The sequence below is a fragment of the Sinocyclocheilus anshuiensis genome, unplaced genomic scaffold (genome assembly GCF_001515605.1).
Source record: "Sinocyclocheilus anshuiensis isolate Anshui unplaced genomic scaffold, SAMN03320099.WGS_v1.1 scaffold1208, whole genome shotgun sequence".
NCBI lineage: Eukaryota > Metazoa > Chordata > Actinopteri > Cypriniformes > Cyprinidae > Sinocyclocheilus > Sinocyclocheilus anshuiensis.
The window spans coordinates 374882-394938 of record NW_015542424.1 but is presented as its reverse complement, the minus strand read 5'-3'; the positions used below and the strand labels follow the sequence as shown (position 1 = coordinate 394938).

Genomic DNA, 20057 nt, shown 5'->3' with positions numbered 1-20057 from the left:
AATGAATAACTATTTTACGTTTTGCCAAATTGGGGGTGAATTTGTATCATTTTATATCATACGATCTGCTTTTGCCCCAGGTGTGAACTTCATACCTCATACTTTTTTTAAAATTTTCTTCTAAAACTTGTAAAATAATTACATTTTATCATGAGAGCAGTTGGTTTGTCCTTTCCTGTCCTCTCTTTGTGAAGTAGGTCTAAAAAAAAAAGATAATACTCAACATAGTGTGTACATTATGTACACCAAATAAACAACAACAACAAAAAATACACGAAACGTAGTTCTAATGTAAAATTCACAATTTGATTTGAGATCCAGCTTGATCCGGTTTGTATTTAATTTCCACTTTCTTAATCGGGGGCTGTAACTTTGCATTCTACCTGAGATGCAAACATACCGTGTATTGTTTGTGAACCTGAGACAGGGCTTAAATGAAACTGTCAAGTTCAAATAAAATAAATCAAATCAAGTTCCCTCAGTAACACTGTTGCACTATCAAACAAGGGGCACTAGTAAAGCAACAAAAACAACAAACACGACAACAGAAATGACAGAACTGAAACCAAACCCAGTTCACATCTCAAAACAAGCAGTTATATTTGGACACTTTCAATTCAACCTGCTGTACAAGAGACACTGGCGTAACCGCGTCTTCCCATCGACCATCTATCTCAAGTCCTCAGAGCCTAGTAGAGTGGATTAAACCACATTAATCACATTAAAACAGGTCTAACATAACAAGTTGAACAAAATGTACATCGGCCCAGTCTAAATACCACAAATTAGTATACTGATGTCATGTCTCTCACATATGCAAAAGAGAAGAAGGGATGTCTGAAATCCTGTTCAGAAGCTGCCAGACCAAAGCTAAATGATGCTCACTAGTTAAGCACAAGCCACACAACTGTATATCTCAATTGCAACGGTAACCATCAAGCTGCAAGACATTCCCTCGGATTTGTACTCTACGTAAAAACAAACGCGTCCAAAAGTGTTTCTCCTGGTTAATGCACATACTCTAAAACGTCTCACGTTTTTTTCTTTTTTAAATACGAAAATAAAGCAAATGAGAGTGTGTTTTCCCCCCTCAACCTCGCCGTTTTATTTACACACTGAGGTTGATTTCAGCAGGGCCTAAACTATGGCATCTAAGTTCACTTACACTACAGAGAGTCATGAGGAAATGAGAAGAAATACTTCTCTTTAGGAAAAGTACTTTAGACATCTTAGCCACCTTACATTATGTACCCTTAACGGGCGCTACGTTTGTAGCTAGGCTTCGGTGAAATGTCTAATGCGTTCACAGGAGTGAAGAGAGCATGATACTTGAGTTTTTTGGTTAGCGTCATGTGTTGACAATATAGGGGAAAATCCACAAATGCGGCTAATTACATTGTAGACGGTTTTCCTAAAATATTTGGAATGTTATTAAAAGCTTTTTCCACTTTTTTTCAAACTGTATTGGTAATAAAAGACTGTTTCACTCTCCATTTAAACTAACCTCACTTAAAGCCCAGGACTATTATGCATAAGCAGGAACCCGGAGGAGCAACTCACAGCGATTATAAACAATAAAACACACATTGTTTACACTTCAAGAGGAAATTATTTCACCGTGGTGCTTTTTCGCACCATGGAGTCTGGGATATTTGGGCAGATTATATTCAAATACTAATATCACTAGGATAAGCTAGCTGCGATTGCCACTGAGGAAGAACAAACAGGCAATTAACTTGACAGGCAATCATATACCATTACACACTTGTTGGACTGCCTAACATCAATGTCACATCCTCACTGACTCCCCTACAAACGAGATACACAAATGCAGATGTTTTTTGGCTGTTAAAATGCATTTTAAGGTAGTAAAGTTATAGCAATCAAATCATTTCCAAATCTTCCCTCTCTGTACATCTATAAACATGATGGTTGTGGTGCTTCCTCCCTTAAGCCTAACAAAACAGACTCTAAAACGTTCACTTTGACACAATTTTAGGTAGTTATTTACGTGTGCTAGAGGGTCAGCTTCACAAACTCTGCATGGGAAACTACAGCATAAGACGAAAAAACAAAATGTAAGCCACAGCATTTAGACCTTTTTCAGTGACGGCGACTCAATCGTCATTATGGCATGTGCGAAAACGTGTCTAGATGAAAATGCCGAGAAAACCTAAGACATCATTATACCGAAACAATAAATAGCTGCAAGGGCTTTCGGCTGTGTCTAGCTGAGCAGAACAAGACGATAAGCCTCCGTAGGTGCAGCATAGCAGGAACCGTTCTTCTGCACCTATGCTCATTCTGAGCGGTTGCGATGCTTCAGATGTACTGGCACATACAGTATAATTGGAAAAAACTAAAGTAAATGAAGTAAACCAAGGATAAAAGCATTCTACAGCAATGCAGATGCCGTCTGTCAGAATGAAAACAGGTGCAACGTTCAGGATCAATTCTCCGCCGGTCTCATCAACTTGTTGGGGGACAAGAAGGAAGGAAGGAAGCTGCTTGTACTTCCCTTCATGATGACTCGGGATTGAGCAAATCAAAACGCTGTTATGTGACTAGGCCTGCTCTTAGTACAGAGGATATGATGTTTTGAAGGAGATGCCCACAGTGTAGGGGAATGTATTGAGGTGTGCGCTTCATAGGAAAGCCGATAAAGTCGATAATCAGAGATGGTGGTGTATGTGTGTTTCCAGGGAGGGGGGTTTAAGGTGTGACGTGATGGATGGCGTTTAAAGCATGACTAAGAAAAGAAATTCAGAACAAGGCACAGAATTTTCTGCAAATGGTCGAAAATGAACGAAAAATACCAGCAGCTGGGGAGGTGCTGTGTGGTGACGCTTTCTACACTCATATCTGGCAACGTCTGGTATCCCGACCGCCCCGAAAACCCCACCCCTGACACTGATCCTGCTGTATAACACAAATACCTACATCTTCTCAGCTGCCCGTGTAGCATCCTACGTCATTCGATCCCCAGGAAAGAAAATGAAACGAACAAACAAATAAACCAAAACTATCTCAGTTTCCCCATGCCCCACCCTCTCCCACCAAAAACAAAACGAAAAAGAAAATAGTAAGAACAACAGAGGCCTCGGGACTCAGATATAGTACTCCTTCTTCTCGTCCGAGTTGTTGTGGCCCCCTTCGGCGTTGATGATGGCCGTGTCGGCGTCTGCCGCGTCGTCCGCCCCCTTGGCTTCGTGTGTGAAGTAGGTGCCTGTGTGGGTTTCAAAGAAAAACGTGTTGATAAAAGCAATATCTCCAGCACCCCGGGGCCTCTGATTGATGCAATTGCGGGGTTTTAAAAGAGATTAAAGACCATCTGGAGCTGCTTCTCTAATTTAGAGTGAGGGTCGATTCCAGGGACTTTACCTGCCCATAAATAAGGCATTAATTTCACCACGCTGCACTTGGTTGCGTTATACTGTCTTTCATGTGCGAGAACAACAGGTAATACGTCCCCAAACTAATACCTCGTGATGGGGACACTTTGATTACAGCACGGCAGATGAAATCTGACCCTCTGGATTGAGCGCCATTAGATAAAACAAACAAGAAAAGAGACGAAAACTGAGTCTGACACGCGCTCGGAAGAATAAACCTGTTATTTGTGGCTAATAATTCAGGAAATTTCCATAAAATCCTCTCCAGGTTTGGGTTCAGTTTGACTTTGCGCTTTAGAATTAACCTTGGAAAGTGTTACAAGGTGGTGGGAATAAGCGATCCACTTCAAACTTCATTTCCGAGTGGGATTATTCCCATCCTCTCAGTCTGTGGCGTGATAATGAAGGCAGTAGCCCTGATGAAAAGCGGAGATGCTGCGCTCACTTTATATTACAGAACACAACAGCGCGGTGCACTCAGAGGGATCGCGGCCTTAATATGGTCGTAGCCACGGGCCAATTCAAAGCACCTGCAGAGCTTCGACGGCAGGATGGCTTCTTCGCCAATCCAGAATCTTATTCCAAATAATTAGAAAGTCTATTGACCTTGGAAATGTGCCGCAAGAAAGTCTGGGGGCTGAATTACCTTTGTGTCTTGCAAAGTATCGTCCCAAAACGATGAGAAGACACAACATGGCGAAGACCACGACGGCCACCACTCCTCCGATAACCGCATGGTCCAATCTCTGTGCTTCTGGTCCTGCTTGTGAATCTGACAGAAGAAAGTCAAGAGATGGTGTTACTTGCAACAGAATTAACAAACAGAAAACATAACACTGCATATCAAGCCGGTTTATACTGTATAGTCCATTATAAGGCTGCTTTAAGTATGTACATTATCAAAAGTTTGCCGTCGGTAAGATGTTTCCATGCTTATGAAAAAAGCATCTTATGCTCACCAAGGCTGCATTTATTTGATCAAAAATACAGTAAAAGCAGTAATATGACATATTGCAATTTAAAACAAGTTTTCTATCTGAATATATTTTATAATGTAATTTATTCCTGTGATGGCAAAGATGAATTTTCAGCCATGCAAGGTCAAAAAATACTTTCGTTGTCTTATAATATGCATTTATTTTTACCTTACTTGCTCAACGACTCCCAAAAGATTTGTTTAACGAGTAATTTTTCCAAACCCCTCCTTTGCGTGACGCTAATCTGTGGTGATTGGTCCGGTTTTATTGCATCATGCCTGTAATGCCTGATAAAGCAGCGTTTGTGAGCGCAGTGCTGCTTTGTGTACAGTGTTATCGGGGAAACCGCTATTATTACCGCTCCAAAAGCGGCACCAAGTGGCAAAGAATTAATTTGCATTTGCATTCAGACCAATGCTTCATTCACTTAGAGCTGTGTTACACACTGCATGAAAGGTAATTTTCAAAAATCCATAATAGGGGCACTTTAATTTCTTTCAAAAAGCTCATGAATGTTAGCGTATCAAATGATTAACCTGTATTTTAGCTATGGTTAAATAACATACAGATGATTATGAGGTGAATACGGAACCATACCGCCAATCCAAACTGTATGCTAATTGTCAATCATCTTTGACGATAGTGGTTCTGACAGAAATAATGATTATAATGAATTATAATGATATAATAATGACATTATGCAGAAAGCAGGCTCACATTTTTTAGACAAACTACACATAACCACATATATTCTTTCTGCAATTCCATAATAGACAAAACACGTTACACTCTAAAAAATGCTGGGTTGTTTCAATCCAACTTTGGGTCAAATATGGACTAACTCAGCTGTTGGGTTAAATTTTTACATTAGATTTTTAACCCAAAAGTTGGGTTAGTCCATATTAGACCCAAAGTTGGGTTGAAACAACCCAGCATTTTTTAGAGTGTAGTATTAATCTTACTCCGATTAACTATAATGAAAAACTGGAAATATTAGATCATACATTAAAAAAAAATGAATAAATGAGAATTTAGTTAGGAAAAGAGGAACCCATAACAATCATATAGTAAAACATATAAGTTGCATATGTAGATTAAAATGTTCTGTAATGTGTGTTAAACATTTTAAATACAGCCTGCAGTAGGCATTCAAGTATCTTTGAAATCCACCTCTCCAGAATAAGACCTCCAAACTATAGACAGGGACCAACAAACAGAACTGATGCAAACAGAAAACGTGAGTGAAACTGGTTAAACATTTACGAGTGCGACAGTGGAGCTCTGAAGACAAAGGCCTTGTTGTTTATATTTTTCTGTCAACTACAGTCCTGACTATAACTCAAACGAATCTGGCACAAACTGTGAGCTGCCTGGAGCCAGAGCTGAAGAAATACACTTTGCCCTCAAGACTGTAAGTGTGAATCACAAGCAATTTTTAACAAAGATTTATTCCATTTCAGCCAGAGAACAAGGCAGGCCTCCATGACTGCGCAGCGTAATGATATGTGAAGTTTATTGATCAAGTGTAGGGATCCATGACAACCCAAAGTTAATGCTGGTTTGTGGACTTGATTGGTTCTTCACAGAGCAAAGGAGGAGCAAAATTTTTCATCAATATCGCACACTCGCCTTGGAAATTAAAGAGTTTGAAGAGAAGTACTGAGAGAAAACAGACAGGAGACATTGCTCTAAAGCTGGCCAACGAAAGACATGAAATATCTCCATATCACCAAGACTGTTAATTATCAACACCTAAGATTTGTGCCACACTTTTCTGTGCACATCAAGGGCTGTTTCTTCAAGTATGGGCACATTTGGCCTTGTGGACTTTCAAAAACTGTTTTCTTAAGCTTTTTTTTCTGATAATAATAAATACTTCCACCACATTTCAAATAATGTATTGTGTTTAATAACATTCTCTTGTGGAAGTGACATTTTTAACATTTTTAAACAAATGGTCAAATATAGTTAACATTTTATGCATCCTAAATACAAACAAGTAATATTTTTACACTTTTTTTGTAAATGACAAAAATATTTTGTAACACTTTACTTAAAGACTTTATGTATAATGCATTAATAGTAGTTTTAAAGCATTAATTATGCATTCAAATGCACCTTACAATGCATTGTACAATCTCATGAATAATTGTAACCACAGTTAATACATTATAACACTTATCAATTCATTGTTACACTATGCATGTTGGTTATAATTATTTACAACAAGATATAATGTATTACAATGCAGTAGGGCTGCACGATAAATCGAAATGGACATTATGAAGTGAGTTTGGAGTAAAAATATGTTATTAAATGTGGTATTTTCACATGCTTTCAGATGGAGCAGCATTTACTTCACAGAGCCGTAGTTCATTGAGAAGCTATGCAAACAGATGTCATTATCGCGAACGATTTCTTCGATTTCATAATCACTCAATAAAATCATCTGCGATTTTTTTGCGTAACTTGTCAGTGAACTACGGCTATGTGTAGTAAATTCTGCTCCATCTGAAAGCACGTGATGATGATTTTCTGCTGATTACAGAACCGGCATTACTATCAAAATGCGCATGACAATCGCATTCGATTAATCGTGCAGCCTTACAATGCAGCATTATGTATAATTATAATGCATTATAGCCCGTAATAACCCATTATAATGTATTAAACATTAAGGCTTTAAGTAAAGTGTTACCAAATATTTTGCTAACAATGGACATTTACCTTATTTTTATATTTATTTTTTAATAACACATTGCAAGTCTCATTTCAACATCCTTTTTACTGGGGTTTCTTTATAACATTTTTATAACACTATAATGTGATAATTTTTTTAAATTTTAATATTGAAAGTCTGGGTGTAAATAAGGGTAAAACAATAAAATCCATAAATAAAAAGCATCTTAAAAGTAACAAATATAAATAATGGAGGAATGGTAAAAAGTTTCTGAGACCGTTTTAATGTGACCTTCACATAACATAATAGAAAAATTTGAAATCTATTCGTTTTAATAAAAATCGACCCCTGGGAACACCCAACAGGGAGGAGAGCATGCGATCTCCCAGCTACATCTCACGGTCTATGTACTGTTTTATCAGTCCACTGGCTCATCCCCACTCCAAACATCTCACTCGATAAAAAACCGCGATGAGAAGGGAAAGGAAGGGAGGGGAAGCTCGACTGAGCAATCCGATGCTTGGTAATCCAGTCACGAGGAGTTGATCAGCCTTCCCTGTTTACCCACGGCAATCTCCCGCTCTCATCTGTGGCCTGAGCCCGAGAGCCGGGGGGATTTCCAGGGGGAGTTCAAAAAACAAAAACGGCAGGCCACAACTTATTAGAGGATAACGAAAAGCGAGAAAGCATAGAGCGGTGTGCTTGTACAACATCCCACCCAATCTCACCTCATAAACAACTCCTGTGTGAGAAGGGTGGGGGTGGGATGTAGGGATGATGCTGCGGCGCTAACTGCCAAACCCAACAAAACATGACTTGATAAACCTAATAGGCTATTTTGACTTCAGATTTCCCTTTTTTTGGAGGGAAGGCAGATTCAATTAAAGTCAGAGGGAATCTGCTTGACACCTAATTCACGCTTGTCAAAAGGAAGGGAGGGGGCTAAAGACGTGCTTTAACACACATTCCTATTAAGATGTTAATGTGTACTGGACGAAGGGTTAAACAGACTAGGAATGGTAGAGATGGCTCTTCCTCTTAAACCTCCTCCTGCATCCACTTTGCTACGAGTTACTGTTGCGGGTTTGTTGCCTGCTTGGGTCATTCTCTCACTGAATGGATTTGATAGAGATTAACATAACTTAACAAATGGAGTGAGGACTGAGACAGGACTGTCGGTTCCCATCCAGGTTCAAGTGATTTTAATGTCCTCTTTCTCCTTTCCACCCTCTACAGCCTGAAGACAAATGAAGGGGTGTTCGGAGCTCAGCCAGGGCGATGAGAAAGAAGATTGAGGCCCGCGATCGCACCATGTTCGGAGGTGCATGGCCGGTGTGCCGGGCCGCCCTTAACACAATGACTGCATCGTAATTCAATAAGAGTCCACTGTGAACCAACAGTTTGGCTAATGTGTAATTCGAGAAGCAGATGGTTTAGAAATGAGTAATTCTCAAGCAACCTCCTCTAATCTCAGCAGCCATTTTGCCTCCGGAATATTCAGTAATTCCAAGAAATTGCCATCTTAATGAAACCCTAGAAATTTGCTCTCATCTCAATTTGACTAGACGGAGTCATATAATTACACGCATTGCGTGGTGCTTATGGAAGAATCATTACCATAAACAGTATTCCTGTTTAACGTTTATGACTGCAGAATAAGAGACCGGAATATGCAATTACCCAGTCGGATAAGTGAGCGAGCGAGCGCGTGAGTAAGTGAAGGAATGATTAACTGAAGCTTAATGGAAAGATGGAAAGCATGTGAACGTTCTCCAGAAAGTGGCAAGAGCGAGCGCTAGTGATGCGCGGATGGCGGTTATATAGAGCAGTATGTTTTGTTGTTTGATTAACATTAATAAAAGACGGCACAGCTAGGCTGCTGTCACAAGACCTATTTCACGGATCCAATACCAATACTCATGTGTTTTATTTTGCAACTGTATACATTAACTTGAGACAAACCCGACAGTACTTTCTAAATTGCTGTTCAATGACTTTTCCAGGTTTTTAATGACCGTACGAACCCTATGTGATGATCGGGTGCGGTTATCTAAATCAGACAAAAATACAGGTGCGGGCGGTTGGCGGGTGGGTAATTTATTTGAAGCTGCGGATTCGGGTGACGTTTTAGCTCATCCGCGCATCACTAGCGAGCGCCATCGGGCACTGATAAAAGCCGACTTTGATCTGATCTGAACGAACCAAGTCTGAGATGGGGTCCGATTTTTCTGCACTGGCATTTGTGGGAAGCTCATCCAAGGTCAGCACTAAAGAATAACTTCAATTTGGAGTGTGCCATTGCATCGTACTGCACCTCCAGCTACTACAATGAATCGCTAGTCGGATCTGACACTCATCCAAGAGTCCACGGCCTCCAGTTTCTGAAATATCTCTCCTGTGGTGAAGGAGGATTGCTGTGAGCTCTCAGGGTTCACACCTTAGGCTGCTGGAGGTGGTGTTGAGGAATATGAGATAGGAGAGAGAGAGAGGGAGAGAAAAAGAGCTTCATCAGTCTTGAGACGACGCACTAAGCATGTTTTTTGCTTGAAATGGGGTAAATCACCTGGCTGGAGTGGACTCTTTCTGCCAAACTACAGTGAGAAGACATGATGAAAGATCCTATCAGCTTTGCTGTTCCGCTGAACAGTTTCCCCAGCAGAAATGATAATTCTTTGCCACCTGATATACAAAAAACCTGAATATTCTCTCATTTTGCACTGCCGCATTCTAATCCAGTTACCTTAAAATGAAGTTATCACATTCAAACACGCAGACCATTATGTAACTTTTCATTAGATTCCCTGTTTCTTGCCTCAACGTAGTTTACAGCTTTGGCTTGCAAATTGAAAAGAATATCTTATCTAACACCTCAGCCTCCAGAGTTGGGGAGTAACTAAAAGTAGTGACACAACTAATTTGACTACATTTTTCAGTAACTGAGCTGCTTAAACAATACGATTGCTTTTCCAGTAACATGCTATATTCGCAATGAGCTAAAGTCCTTATACAATTACAATATATAATACAAATATAATATCAATTATAATTTATAAATGTATATATTCCTAATAATGTAGTTAGTAGGTTGAATGGTTGCTACTTTTTTAAATGAGTAGTATTACAGTAGTTTATCCTACTTCCAATAATTCATCCTCTAATAATTTAAAAATCACAACTGTGGAATTGCTTCAGTTTCAGAGTTTCAAAGTAAAGTGATTGGGTGGAAAACACAAATCAAAGAATACTGATGTAACAGGCATGCCTAACATCCTTCCATCACTGCTCAGCCCTATTTCACACAAGCACAAAGCAAAGCCAAAACCCAAAGCTGACATTTAATTCTGGTGTTCAAAGTCTAAATGAAGACAAAAGGTGGAGAAAAAAGAATGAGAGCAAACAGAGCTCTGCATGATGCCAGGACCTTGAGTTATGAGCGAAATACCAGAGCAAAAGCAATCTGGACGGAAAGAGGACAGGACGTGTCTCTGAGGGGTTTGAGGGGAGGACTCTAAGGGCCGAAGTGCCACAACACATCTCTTCCTCAAGAAGTCATGCTTGCTGGTTTGAAGAAATCTCCCAAGACAATAAAGTGTGATAGCTGGATTGACTTCAGCGGGTCATCTGTCCCATCAACACCACTGAGGGAGACAGTCTCAGATTCTCAGTCAAAAACAATGATACGGATGAGTCTGTGGCCACTAGGGCACAAGTAACATTGTCTCTTGTGTGGACACCCAGATAGTGTGGTGTCGTCTGCCGCTCGTCTGAGGAACCACACAATCATTTCCCTTTTTGTGTGTCTGACATTTGATTATTGCTAGTCTTTTTGGTAGCATCATAGCAGAAATTAATTGCCCTATTTATTCAATTTTTTCTTTATTTATTTTATGTTATTTTTTAATCTCTTTCTGGATTATATGTCATTGTGCCATGAAATTCTGATTTTGGTAGCTGTGATTCAGGAATTTGTGCTTCAATATACTTTACGCACTTATTGACTGTCTGTCTCACATCTTGTTCTATCTGTCCTATCCAATAGATATTAGCTTTTGGCTCTGTAACCACCATTTGTGTTTCTGTTCCTATTGCGTCGATATATATACCTTCTGGAGAACACCAAATTTATAGCCCCAATTTACATAATGCATCTCTTCCTAGGAATTGTTGCCTTTGCGTTCAGCCCTCTGTACTATTCCTCTCTTACAGCGCGGTATCCAAAGGACTGTGCGCGCTTTTCTATACTACATCTGCTTCATTGCTGCTGTCCTTTTAGGTCAGTCTACAACAAACACAGACCATTACACGTAATGTATTTCTGCCTACACCATCTAGTTTCAATTTAGGTCACCTATCAAGGCCTTCCTAATATTAAACCAAATCTGTGCATGCAGTTATTTCTTCTGGCATCAAAACCCCTTTTTTATTTTATTTTATTTATTTTCTAATTCTGGAATAGCTGATTTTAAGTGTCCTTACCACTAAGGATATGGGATTATAATGGAAGTATAACTGGATATTTAAATGGCTATATTCATAATGATTATACTTGATTAATTCCTATTTGGATTAATAAAAATCTTCTACAATAGTGAACCAGCAGTTATTGATTCCACTTCTTTTGTCTCCATCAGTGTTCACATTTTCAAGAGTGGAAGACTTTTTAAAGAATGACCCAAAATATGCCTCTTTTGTGTCTTCACGCTATCTTTCTATCATATCTTCCTTTTGAAACCAGTACAAGCGCATCTTTTGAGAGCAGACAGGAATAACAACAATCATCGACAAGAACAGACAGCAGAATTGGGGTTTCGATCCTGTTGGCCATGACAAAAGGTTAGAAGTGTCCAGCTCATATTCAGAATGTTCAAAGGCAGTTGGAGAACACCTTGCGCTGTCGGTTTACGCCTCACTGTTCTTAGCACAGGTGCGAGGAGGAGATATGCCGCCGTTTTCTTCATGAGTTGAGCCAGTGGCTACACTTGATCTTGCACTCATAGTCAATTACCTCACTTCCTCAGGAAAAAGCTTCTGTTGTTTTATCGTCTTGGACTCAGGCGGTCATTGCCCACTTCTAATAACTTTCTCAAAAGAAGCCCAAGCAGCAACAGATACTGTGCTCCAGTGGAGATTTGAAATGAACTTTGCTGTGGCTCATTGGGTATCCACATACGTAAACATTTATTTTTTTATTTTTTGTCCTCATTTATTTATTTATTTATTCTTAATTCTTTTTCAGATTATTTGTTTGAAATAAAAAAAGTTTGGATTCAGTAAGTTAAAAAAATACTTTTATTAAGCAAGGATGCATTGCATTTTAATAAAAAATATATTTATATTTCAAATAAATGCCGCAGAAAATTTTTTAGACATTGATAAGAAAGGTTTCTGAAGGATCATGTGACACTGAAGACTCGAGTAAGGGCTGCGGAAAATTCAGCTTTGGCTGCACAGGAATATATTACATTTAAAATACGTTAAAATAGAAAACAATGATTTTAAATTGAAATAATATTTCACTGTATTACTGTTTTTATGAATTTTTGATCAAATGCGGCTTTGGTCATCATAAGATAGTTCAATAAAAAAAAAAAAATATATATCTTTCATAATGAATTTTGATGAAGCCCTGTGATCCCATGATTAGGCTCTAATTATACAGAGCCTTTTAATTGATCCAAGTCATAGCATGCATTCAGACTTTCTCTACAACTATCACACTGAGTTGTACCATCACCGGTAAATTAAAGCCTCACGATTTAGCCAGTGATCCAAATATCATCAAAAAGAAGCACTTCATAACCAAACATCTGCAAATGAAAGATCTGCAAGGCGATTTGCGATGATGTAGCTGGTAGATCATATCACTTATGGCCATGTAAAAGGCCAATTGTGGCTCTGTGTCTTGTCCTTCATGTTTTAATAAAGTTTAATAAAGCCTTCCATTCAGAAATCTCATTAAATTCAGCCAGTGTTTACTCACTCACAAAACTTCCACATCAAAATGTCTCCTTTGGGAGAAACACAAGAAGCGAGCCGATGTTCAATAAGCTTTCAATCACTTATGATGTACTGACAGCCAGAAACCGAACACCCGAAATCTCGCCTCAAATCACATGGAAGCATTATAAAAAAAGGCAGTTACTCTGTATCAGGCTTATCTGTTTTGATTTTGAAAAGGAAAGAACGTCTGTGGCAATTTTCTTAATTCGTCTCTCTCCGTATGCCATTTCAATGATGGATGGAAATGTTCCCTCTCTCTACATGAGGGGGATAAAATATTGCACTTCACTGCATTTTACTTTTACCTTCAAGTATTGTTGTTAGACTAAGTGATAGGTAAAGTAAGAGATGTTCTAGATTGAATGGTGTCTCACAGAAAAGAAAAATAAATAATGTGACAACAGCGAATGGTGCGCAAGGTGGTTGTTGACGGACTTCACAAGATGGCTTGTGTTAATGTGTTTTCTCTCCGTATCGAGAAAATGAAACCACCTTAAAAAAAAAGTCAGGGTCACCCCGTCCACGGGCAAACAGAACCGATCGCACTCACTCAAGCGCAATCGATTTGACAAGGAGGGAAAAGTCTACCCTCTGGGCAACGCAAGTGTCTCATTTCAAAGGATGTGTTGATTTCAAAGACAGCAGATCTTCTAATTAGATCCTCTAATCTTGTAATTAAGCAAAAGTGATTGCAATGGTGAAAGTGTGAGCAGATTGGAATGAAATGACTCTGCTCTTGGGCCTGTGGTCAGATGGATCACAGATGTGTTATTGCAAACCCTGTCTATATTTACCTGTTCCTTCAGCCCAGCAGCAGTCCTGTGCTGTAATGGAAATGTAATTAAAATCTCACTGACCCCCTGTGTTGCAGTCACCCCGTTCAGAGGCTTATGTATAATGCTCAATTTTGCTATAGCCACTTAGAGGTAATGCGTATGCAGCGGTCTTGTGCGACAAAATTGGATTTGAATGTATTTTAACTGGAGGTGTTCCAGTGTTTCTGAACATAGGAAGTTATTTTGTACTTTAAGGGCAATGGATATCGGCAAATCGAAGAGGCTGCTTTCTATTCGGTAAACACAAAAGTCTCAAGTCATAGTCCAGTGGAATTTCCACAGCAATGTTTGAAAAAAATCAATCATATTGGCAGAGACAAAATGAAGTAAAAGTCATAAACAGAAAGATTTAATCTCTCTCGTAACCTTTTTGTTTCCTTTTGCGTGGCCTGTATGAAGAAGCTTGAGATAAAGGGTGTCTCGGGTTCCTTCAGACAAATCATTATGATTAGCGATTACACTCAAGCGTGGCCTATTGTTGATGACAAACACTGGTTATATTCAATTCAATTTCCACTCAATTTCCTCTGCTAAAATCTCCGGGGCCATTCCGAAAGGTTTCCACTTAAACATATTAACAATGTAATTATTTCAAAATGAACTTCATGATGGCAAGAGACCAGAGAGACAAAAGCATAGCAGGTAGGAAACATCCCACGAGGAGTCGAGGAACGTCTCCAGGTCACCCTTTCCTTTTCCGTGCCATCTGTTTATCATCCCCGCCACTGCGGCCACTCCTCTTTGTCAGTTCCCGCCTCAAGTTCCGTCAGCGCTGACACGTACGGCAGCCTCCACAGCTTTATAGTTACAGCACACAGAGGCGGACAGAACTGGGCCACGGGGGGCATTCGGAGGCAGGACATAGAATGAGGGCAACCTTTACAAGCTGCTTAGATGCCACGGATTTTGAGCTTGACAGGTGCGCCTGAGGCGTACTCGTGGACGACGAACCAGATCCTGTGGTTAAGAGATGCTTGATCATTTGTACTTTCAGTATGGCCATGTTTTTGCTTTGGCTTCTCCTCATCTGCCCTTCAAACATCAATAAATCCTCAGGCTGCTTCGGCTGCTTTTGTGGACTAACTCGCATTCACAACAATCCAGCATTATGCAAATCTGGGAACAACACATTCGGCACAAGGGACTCGCGTTGTTCCATTCTGTGAGAAGCAGGGGAAGTGAAGTTTGTCAGAGCTAATCCAGGATAAGATGTCCCTTCCAGGGAACCGTACAAAGCCATGGGCGAGATGGGTGTATTCCTCAGATGCCGCTTCCCTCATTTCCCTCAAGCTTAGGGATCAGTGTTAATTCTTCCCCCTCAGTCGCCAGGAAACCGACAGAGCCAGACAGCATCCGATCGCCTCGGGCGGAGCGCAGGCGCAAACTCCACTCAACAGGCCAGGGTCATCCACGGAGCAGAGATCTGCCTCTCGCCCTCTCGCTGACTTTATCAGAGCCACCGAATAAATGGCTTTGAATTCCACAATGAGCCTTGTGACAGTAGGGAGAGAGCGTTGAATAAAATGTCATACCATGTCGTGTAAAGGGGACGTATCTGGCAGAGCCCCCTGGAACCACATTTTGTGTGGCTTCTAGCGAAATTCTGTCACTTTGAGGGCTAACGGTGCAATGCTATATCTCCATCGCAGCAGGTAAACCACTTCCTGGTGGTGTAAATGAAAACCTTTGGCTGGTTGACTGGAGGAAGCCCGCACAGGTGTCCATCTAATACAGTCCTCACATGAAAGGGAAGTCTGCTCTAGCTTCAATGCATGGGCTGGAGAGAGAAAAGTTACCCTGCTCTCAGCGTGAGCTTTCTGGCCGGCTATAGTTATATAGACAGCGGGGAGGAGATTATAGATGTTCAAACATTTATTTTTTCCTCAGCCAGCTGGACTACTAAGAGTAATGTTTCATGTGAGACTTAATTGATGCCCAAGGACATTTAATTATTAGATAAAAGAGGCAGGACGGACAGCATAGTTTCAGTTAATAATAGCACTTAATAATAGTGCTGATGCACCTTTTAGGCAAACAATTTTTGCAGTCAACTCTTGGAAGAGAAAGTGTAAGATGCAGCCTTTAAATAATGAGCAAATGTGTTAAGAGCCGTAGCCTAGTGGTTAAGGCATGTTGCATGACACCGCTCAAGAGAACATGTTTCCCAACCGTTTCCTGTCACCTCTTTCACTGCCTCCATCTAGACTTTATAATATAATATAATATAATATAATATAATATAATATGTTAAGGCATGTTGCATGACACCGCTCAAGAGAACATGTTTCCCAACCGTTTCCTGTCACCTCTTTCACTGCCTCCATCTAGACTTTATAATATAATATAATATAATATAATATAATATAATATAATATAATATAATATAATAAAGTGTAAAAAATGTTAAATGTATAATTTGATATTTATAATTATTTTAATTGTATATTTTCACATAACTTCGTTTTTTTTATTATTGTTAGAAAAGTTAAATTATTATCATTATGCATTATGTTTAATAATAAATTACATTTTAAATATTAAAAAATGAATAAATATAAAATATAAAATAAATAATAAATACATATAAAAGTAAATAAATATAAAACTACACATCAACTTATAAATGGAAAAATATAAATGTATAATAAAATAATAAAAACAATACAGATTCATATTTTTGAGGATAACCAAAATGTTGGCAGGGCACACAGAAATATCCTTATTGTTGAGCCCTGCTGCATAAAAGAGGAATGTTGTTTCCAATTAGGCTGGAGTACTGAGACTGTCTGTGTCTGCTGGGAGATTGAAGCCATCTCAAACCCACATTATTTCTTCCGTCCAGACTGGCCCATGTAAGCTCTCTGTTCCTACTTACTAGTCAGCGGAGGAGAGTGTCGAGTGGAGAAAGGTGTGCATTTGCCATCCCAAACCTTCTGCTTCTGTTAATGCAGCACAACTCTCAGACTAATTACTGCAGCATATGCGCGTCACCTGTGAGGCACCTGCAGGCAGTCCTGAAGGCGCCTTGGAGCCCTGCCTCAGCCATTCACACGCCAGCCTTACTCCAAACCCTGCTCATCAGAAACACTACACACCGCAGCAAAGCACCACTGACAGCCATACATCACTCGCTCAAACTAAGCAAGTGTGGCTGCGAAAGGAGAGATATGAGAGAAAAAGGGAGTAAAGGCAGACTCAGAGAAAGTCTGCAAAGGAGGTGACCCTTGAAGCTGCAGAAGAACTCGTTCCTGTTGATTGATGAAAGCCCTGGCCGTGATGGCATCCAAATATGACAATTCGGGGACATTAAAGGCGCCAACTCTTCTGCTTCACCTGCTTCAGTCCAGCTGGGAACAAAGTGGTCATTATCCCACTGTATTCTGCTATGGCGCTCCCTGTGGTTCAGAATCTGCTCAATTATCTTCTCCTCCTGGGCTAAGGCTGACAGGCGTGTTGGCAGGTGTGTCCTTTCCATCCCGTTCAGCTCTCCTACTGGAGGATTAGAGAGCGAGGGGGGCATCGACTAACGCTACCAGAGCTGTTAACGGCCCTGCCCTTTCATGCCCGCTGGACAGAAGAGCGATGAAAGAGCAAATGCTCATCTTTGGAGATGGAGCAAAGAGACCAGGCCTCAGATGACCACAACATATAACCGTCCCGAAGAGAGGGCACCGCCTGTCAGAGCTCTATCAATGATTATAATCAGAACAAAAATGCAGAATGTTACATTTGATGAAGGGGAAATGGATGCTCTGCCTAATCAGTCTTTGAGGGTCTGAGTACAATATTTTGTATAAGGCCAAAAAATATCGACAGTATTGAAGAACTTAATTGAATACCAGCATGACTGATTCATAAATAAATTCTATCAGTTCTGTTTTTGTGCATACAGTGAAAGCCAAAGGGATTCTAGTCTCGTGTAGCCAGACCTTCAGACTGATGGCAGAAGGTCTGGGAATCCTGGCCGCTTTGAATGGTCAAGGCCCACCCAAGAGGCCATCTTTGTTTCTGGGCAGAACGCGACACACACATCTCCCGGAAATCCTGTATAATTTATCCAATCCGATGACGACTTCAAAACTCATAAAGTGTTTCCGATTTTGTGTGCAATATGCATCAGACGTTCAGCCAGCGGTCCGTGGGTGTGACGTCTGAGGCTGAGACTAATGGGGACCAAAACAACACTGAACCCCATTAACTTCCACTGTTCCACCAAGAAAAGAAAGTCATACAAGTTGATGACATGATGAAAGAATTTTCCATTTGAGCAAATACTGAGTACATTGTATTGTAGACATAGTTTCCAGTCTATTTTTGCTCTGCCAATGAAAATAGTCCAATAGTTAAAAAAAAAGAAGAAAAAATAGCTGAACCTGGATGAACCTCCACGTGTTGCTCAGCATCTCAGACCGAAACAAGTGGAGTGATACAAAGTGAATGTTCCAGCGCGTTCATCAGCAACATAAGCGCTCTCGGAAAACCTCTCGTCCCAATCAAGAACTAAAGAGAATTATTTGCAAAGGCAATCAGTAAATGCATATTCTAATTTCCATGTACATCCTCTCAGATTCAGACCTTTTTTGTGTGCTGTCTTTTCCTATGCATGAAAGGAATTCAGATCAGAGTGTTTGAAAACAAGACGTTAAGTAACACAGACTTTACTATGCCACAACGGGCAGGGGAATCGTCATGGCGACTGCTTTGAGAGGATGAGGGAGAGGCAGTTAACATTGGCATATAAAACAGCTTCACATCAGAGGTGGCTAAGTTCATGTCAAACAGCGGCTTAGATTTACCGGTGAGAGAGCGAGGGAGAGATAGGCTTAAATAAGCCCTTGCTTAATTTTGGCACCATGTGTGACACTCACAGATTTTCATTCATCCTTTTCTAAAGCCTGCTATTTATTTTAGAGGCTTTGTTTCACAAAAGACATTCTCTTTAGCATTCATAGGACAAAAATGTAGATTTAATTCATTTCTGCTATTATGAAAATTGTGACAGAGGTGTGGCCACAGCAATGAGAAAAATTAAAGCCATTATTACATCCCTACTGAAAAGACCCGCTCCTTTATGAAAAGGCAGACTCAGTCATATTGAGGACGAGGATTGAAAAGTTTTACTTTTATAATTGCAAGCAAATAGTCCTCCAAACTGGTTGGCCAGAGTGGAGTGATTTTCCATTTGTCGCAATCACGGGCAAACAAAGCGGTTATTTTACACCTGGTTTCTTATGGGCTCTTTGCCGCATTGTTACTTAAAGCACATCATCAAAAGACGCCGGCGTCATGTTTACCGAGCCCAGCCTCAAACATGTTGTGTGGTGCCACACTGAACAAAGGATGATGAAATGACAAGAATAAGTGAAGTGTGTTCAATCATTCTCTTTGGAAATGAACAGGAATGAGGAGTACGCCTGGATGGAGCGATATATAGAGAGCAGAGAAAGACAGAGCCAAATGGAGGACCTACTGAATGGGCTTCTCACTATCTGAATTCACAGCAGATCCAGAGAAAAAAATAAATAAATAAGTGAACGAGATCTACATATATTGTTTTGAAAACATGATGTGTGACATGATGGCAATAAATCAGCTTGAGGAAAGGCAGGCAGAAAAGAGCGTGACCGTACACGCAAAGGGTCAGGTGAAGTGAGGTGTGATTAATACCGAGGGTGCCAGTGCGTGATAATACAGTAAGAGTTTGACAGGGTTGCTGACACGCTGATAAGAATTTGATCTATCTGACCCTGCCAACCATGTTTCTTCTCGTCTGTAGTGTAATTCATATTCAGCCACACAACCACGCTACACGTTCCGTTAAAGACAACATGAAATGGCTGTCATGACACATTTCATTTCTATATCATGACATATTTCTGAAGAAAACTTGTTTAAATGGGAAATAATGTTAATGTTATCAATCGTATTTGATTGTATTTAAAAAAATCCAGCTGTGATATTATTGGTTAATATTATTGAGGGGTCATAGTTTGGCTGGTTAGCATGAATGCACAAACAAACAAACAAACAAACAAGTAATAGTTTATAATAAATATTTAACACTGTTAATACATTATTACATTATGAAATTAATTGATTATAATAAGAATAATAGCAACAGCAGCAAACAACAACAACAAAAATAATATATATATATATATATATATATATA

General features: G+C 39.9%; 1 protein-coding gene across 5 annotated transcripts in view; it reads right to left on the bottom strand.

Moving 5' to 3' along the window:
• Positions 1-267: 267 nt before the first annotated feature.
• LOC107693522 (cell adhesion molecule 1-like) overlaps positions 268-20057 on the bottom strand; it is a 336159-nt gene continuing 316369 nt past the window's right edge. For all 5 annotated transcript variants that reach the window (XM_016492934.1, XM_016492937.1, XM_016492936.1 and 2 more), the window contains 2 exons: positions 4039-4164; positions 268-3226 (listed from right to left, as the gene is read on the bottom strand). In XM_016492934.1, the coding sequence (XP_016348420.1) occupies positions 3108-3226; positions 4039-4164 (245 nt within the window). In that variant the 3' untranslated portion in view covers positions 268-3107. The remainder of the gene's footprint in view (positions 3227-4038; positions 4165-20057) is intronic.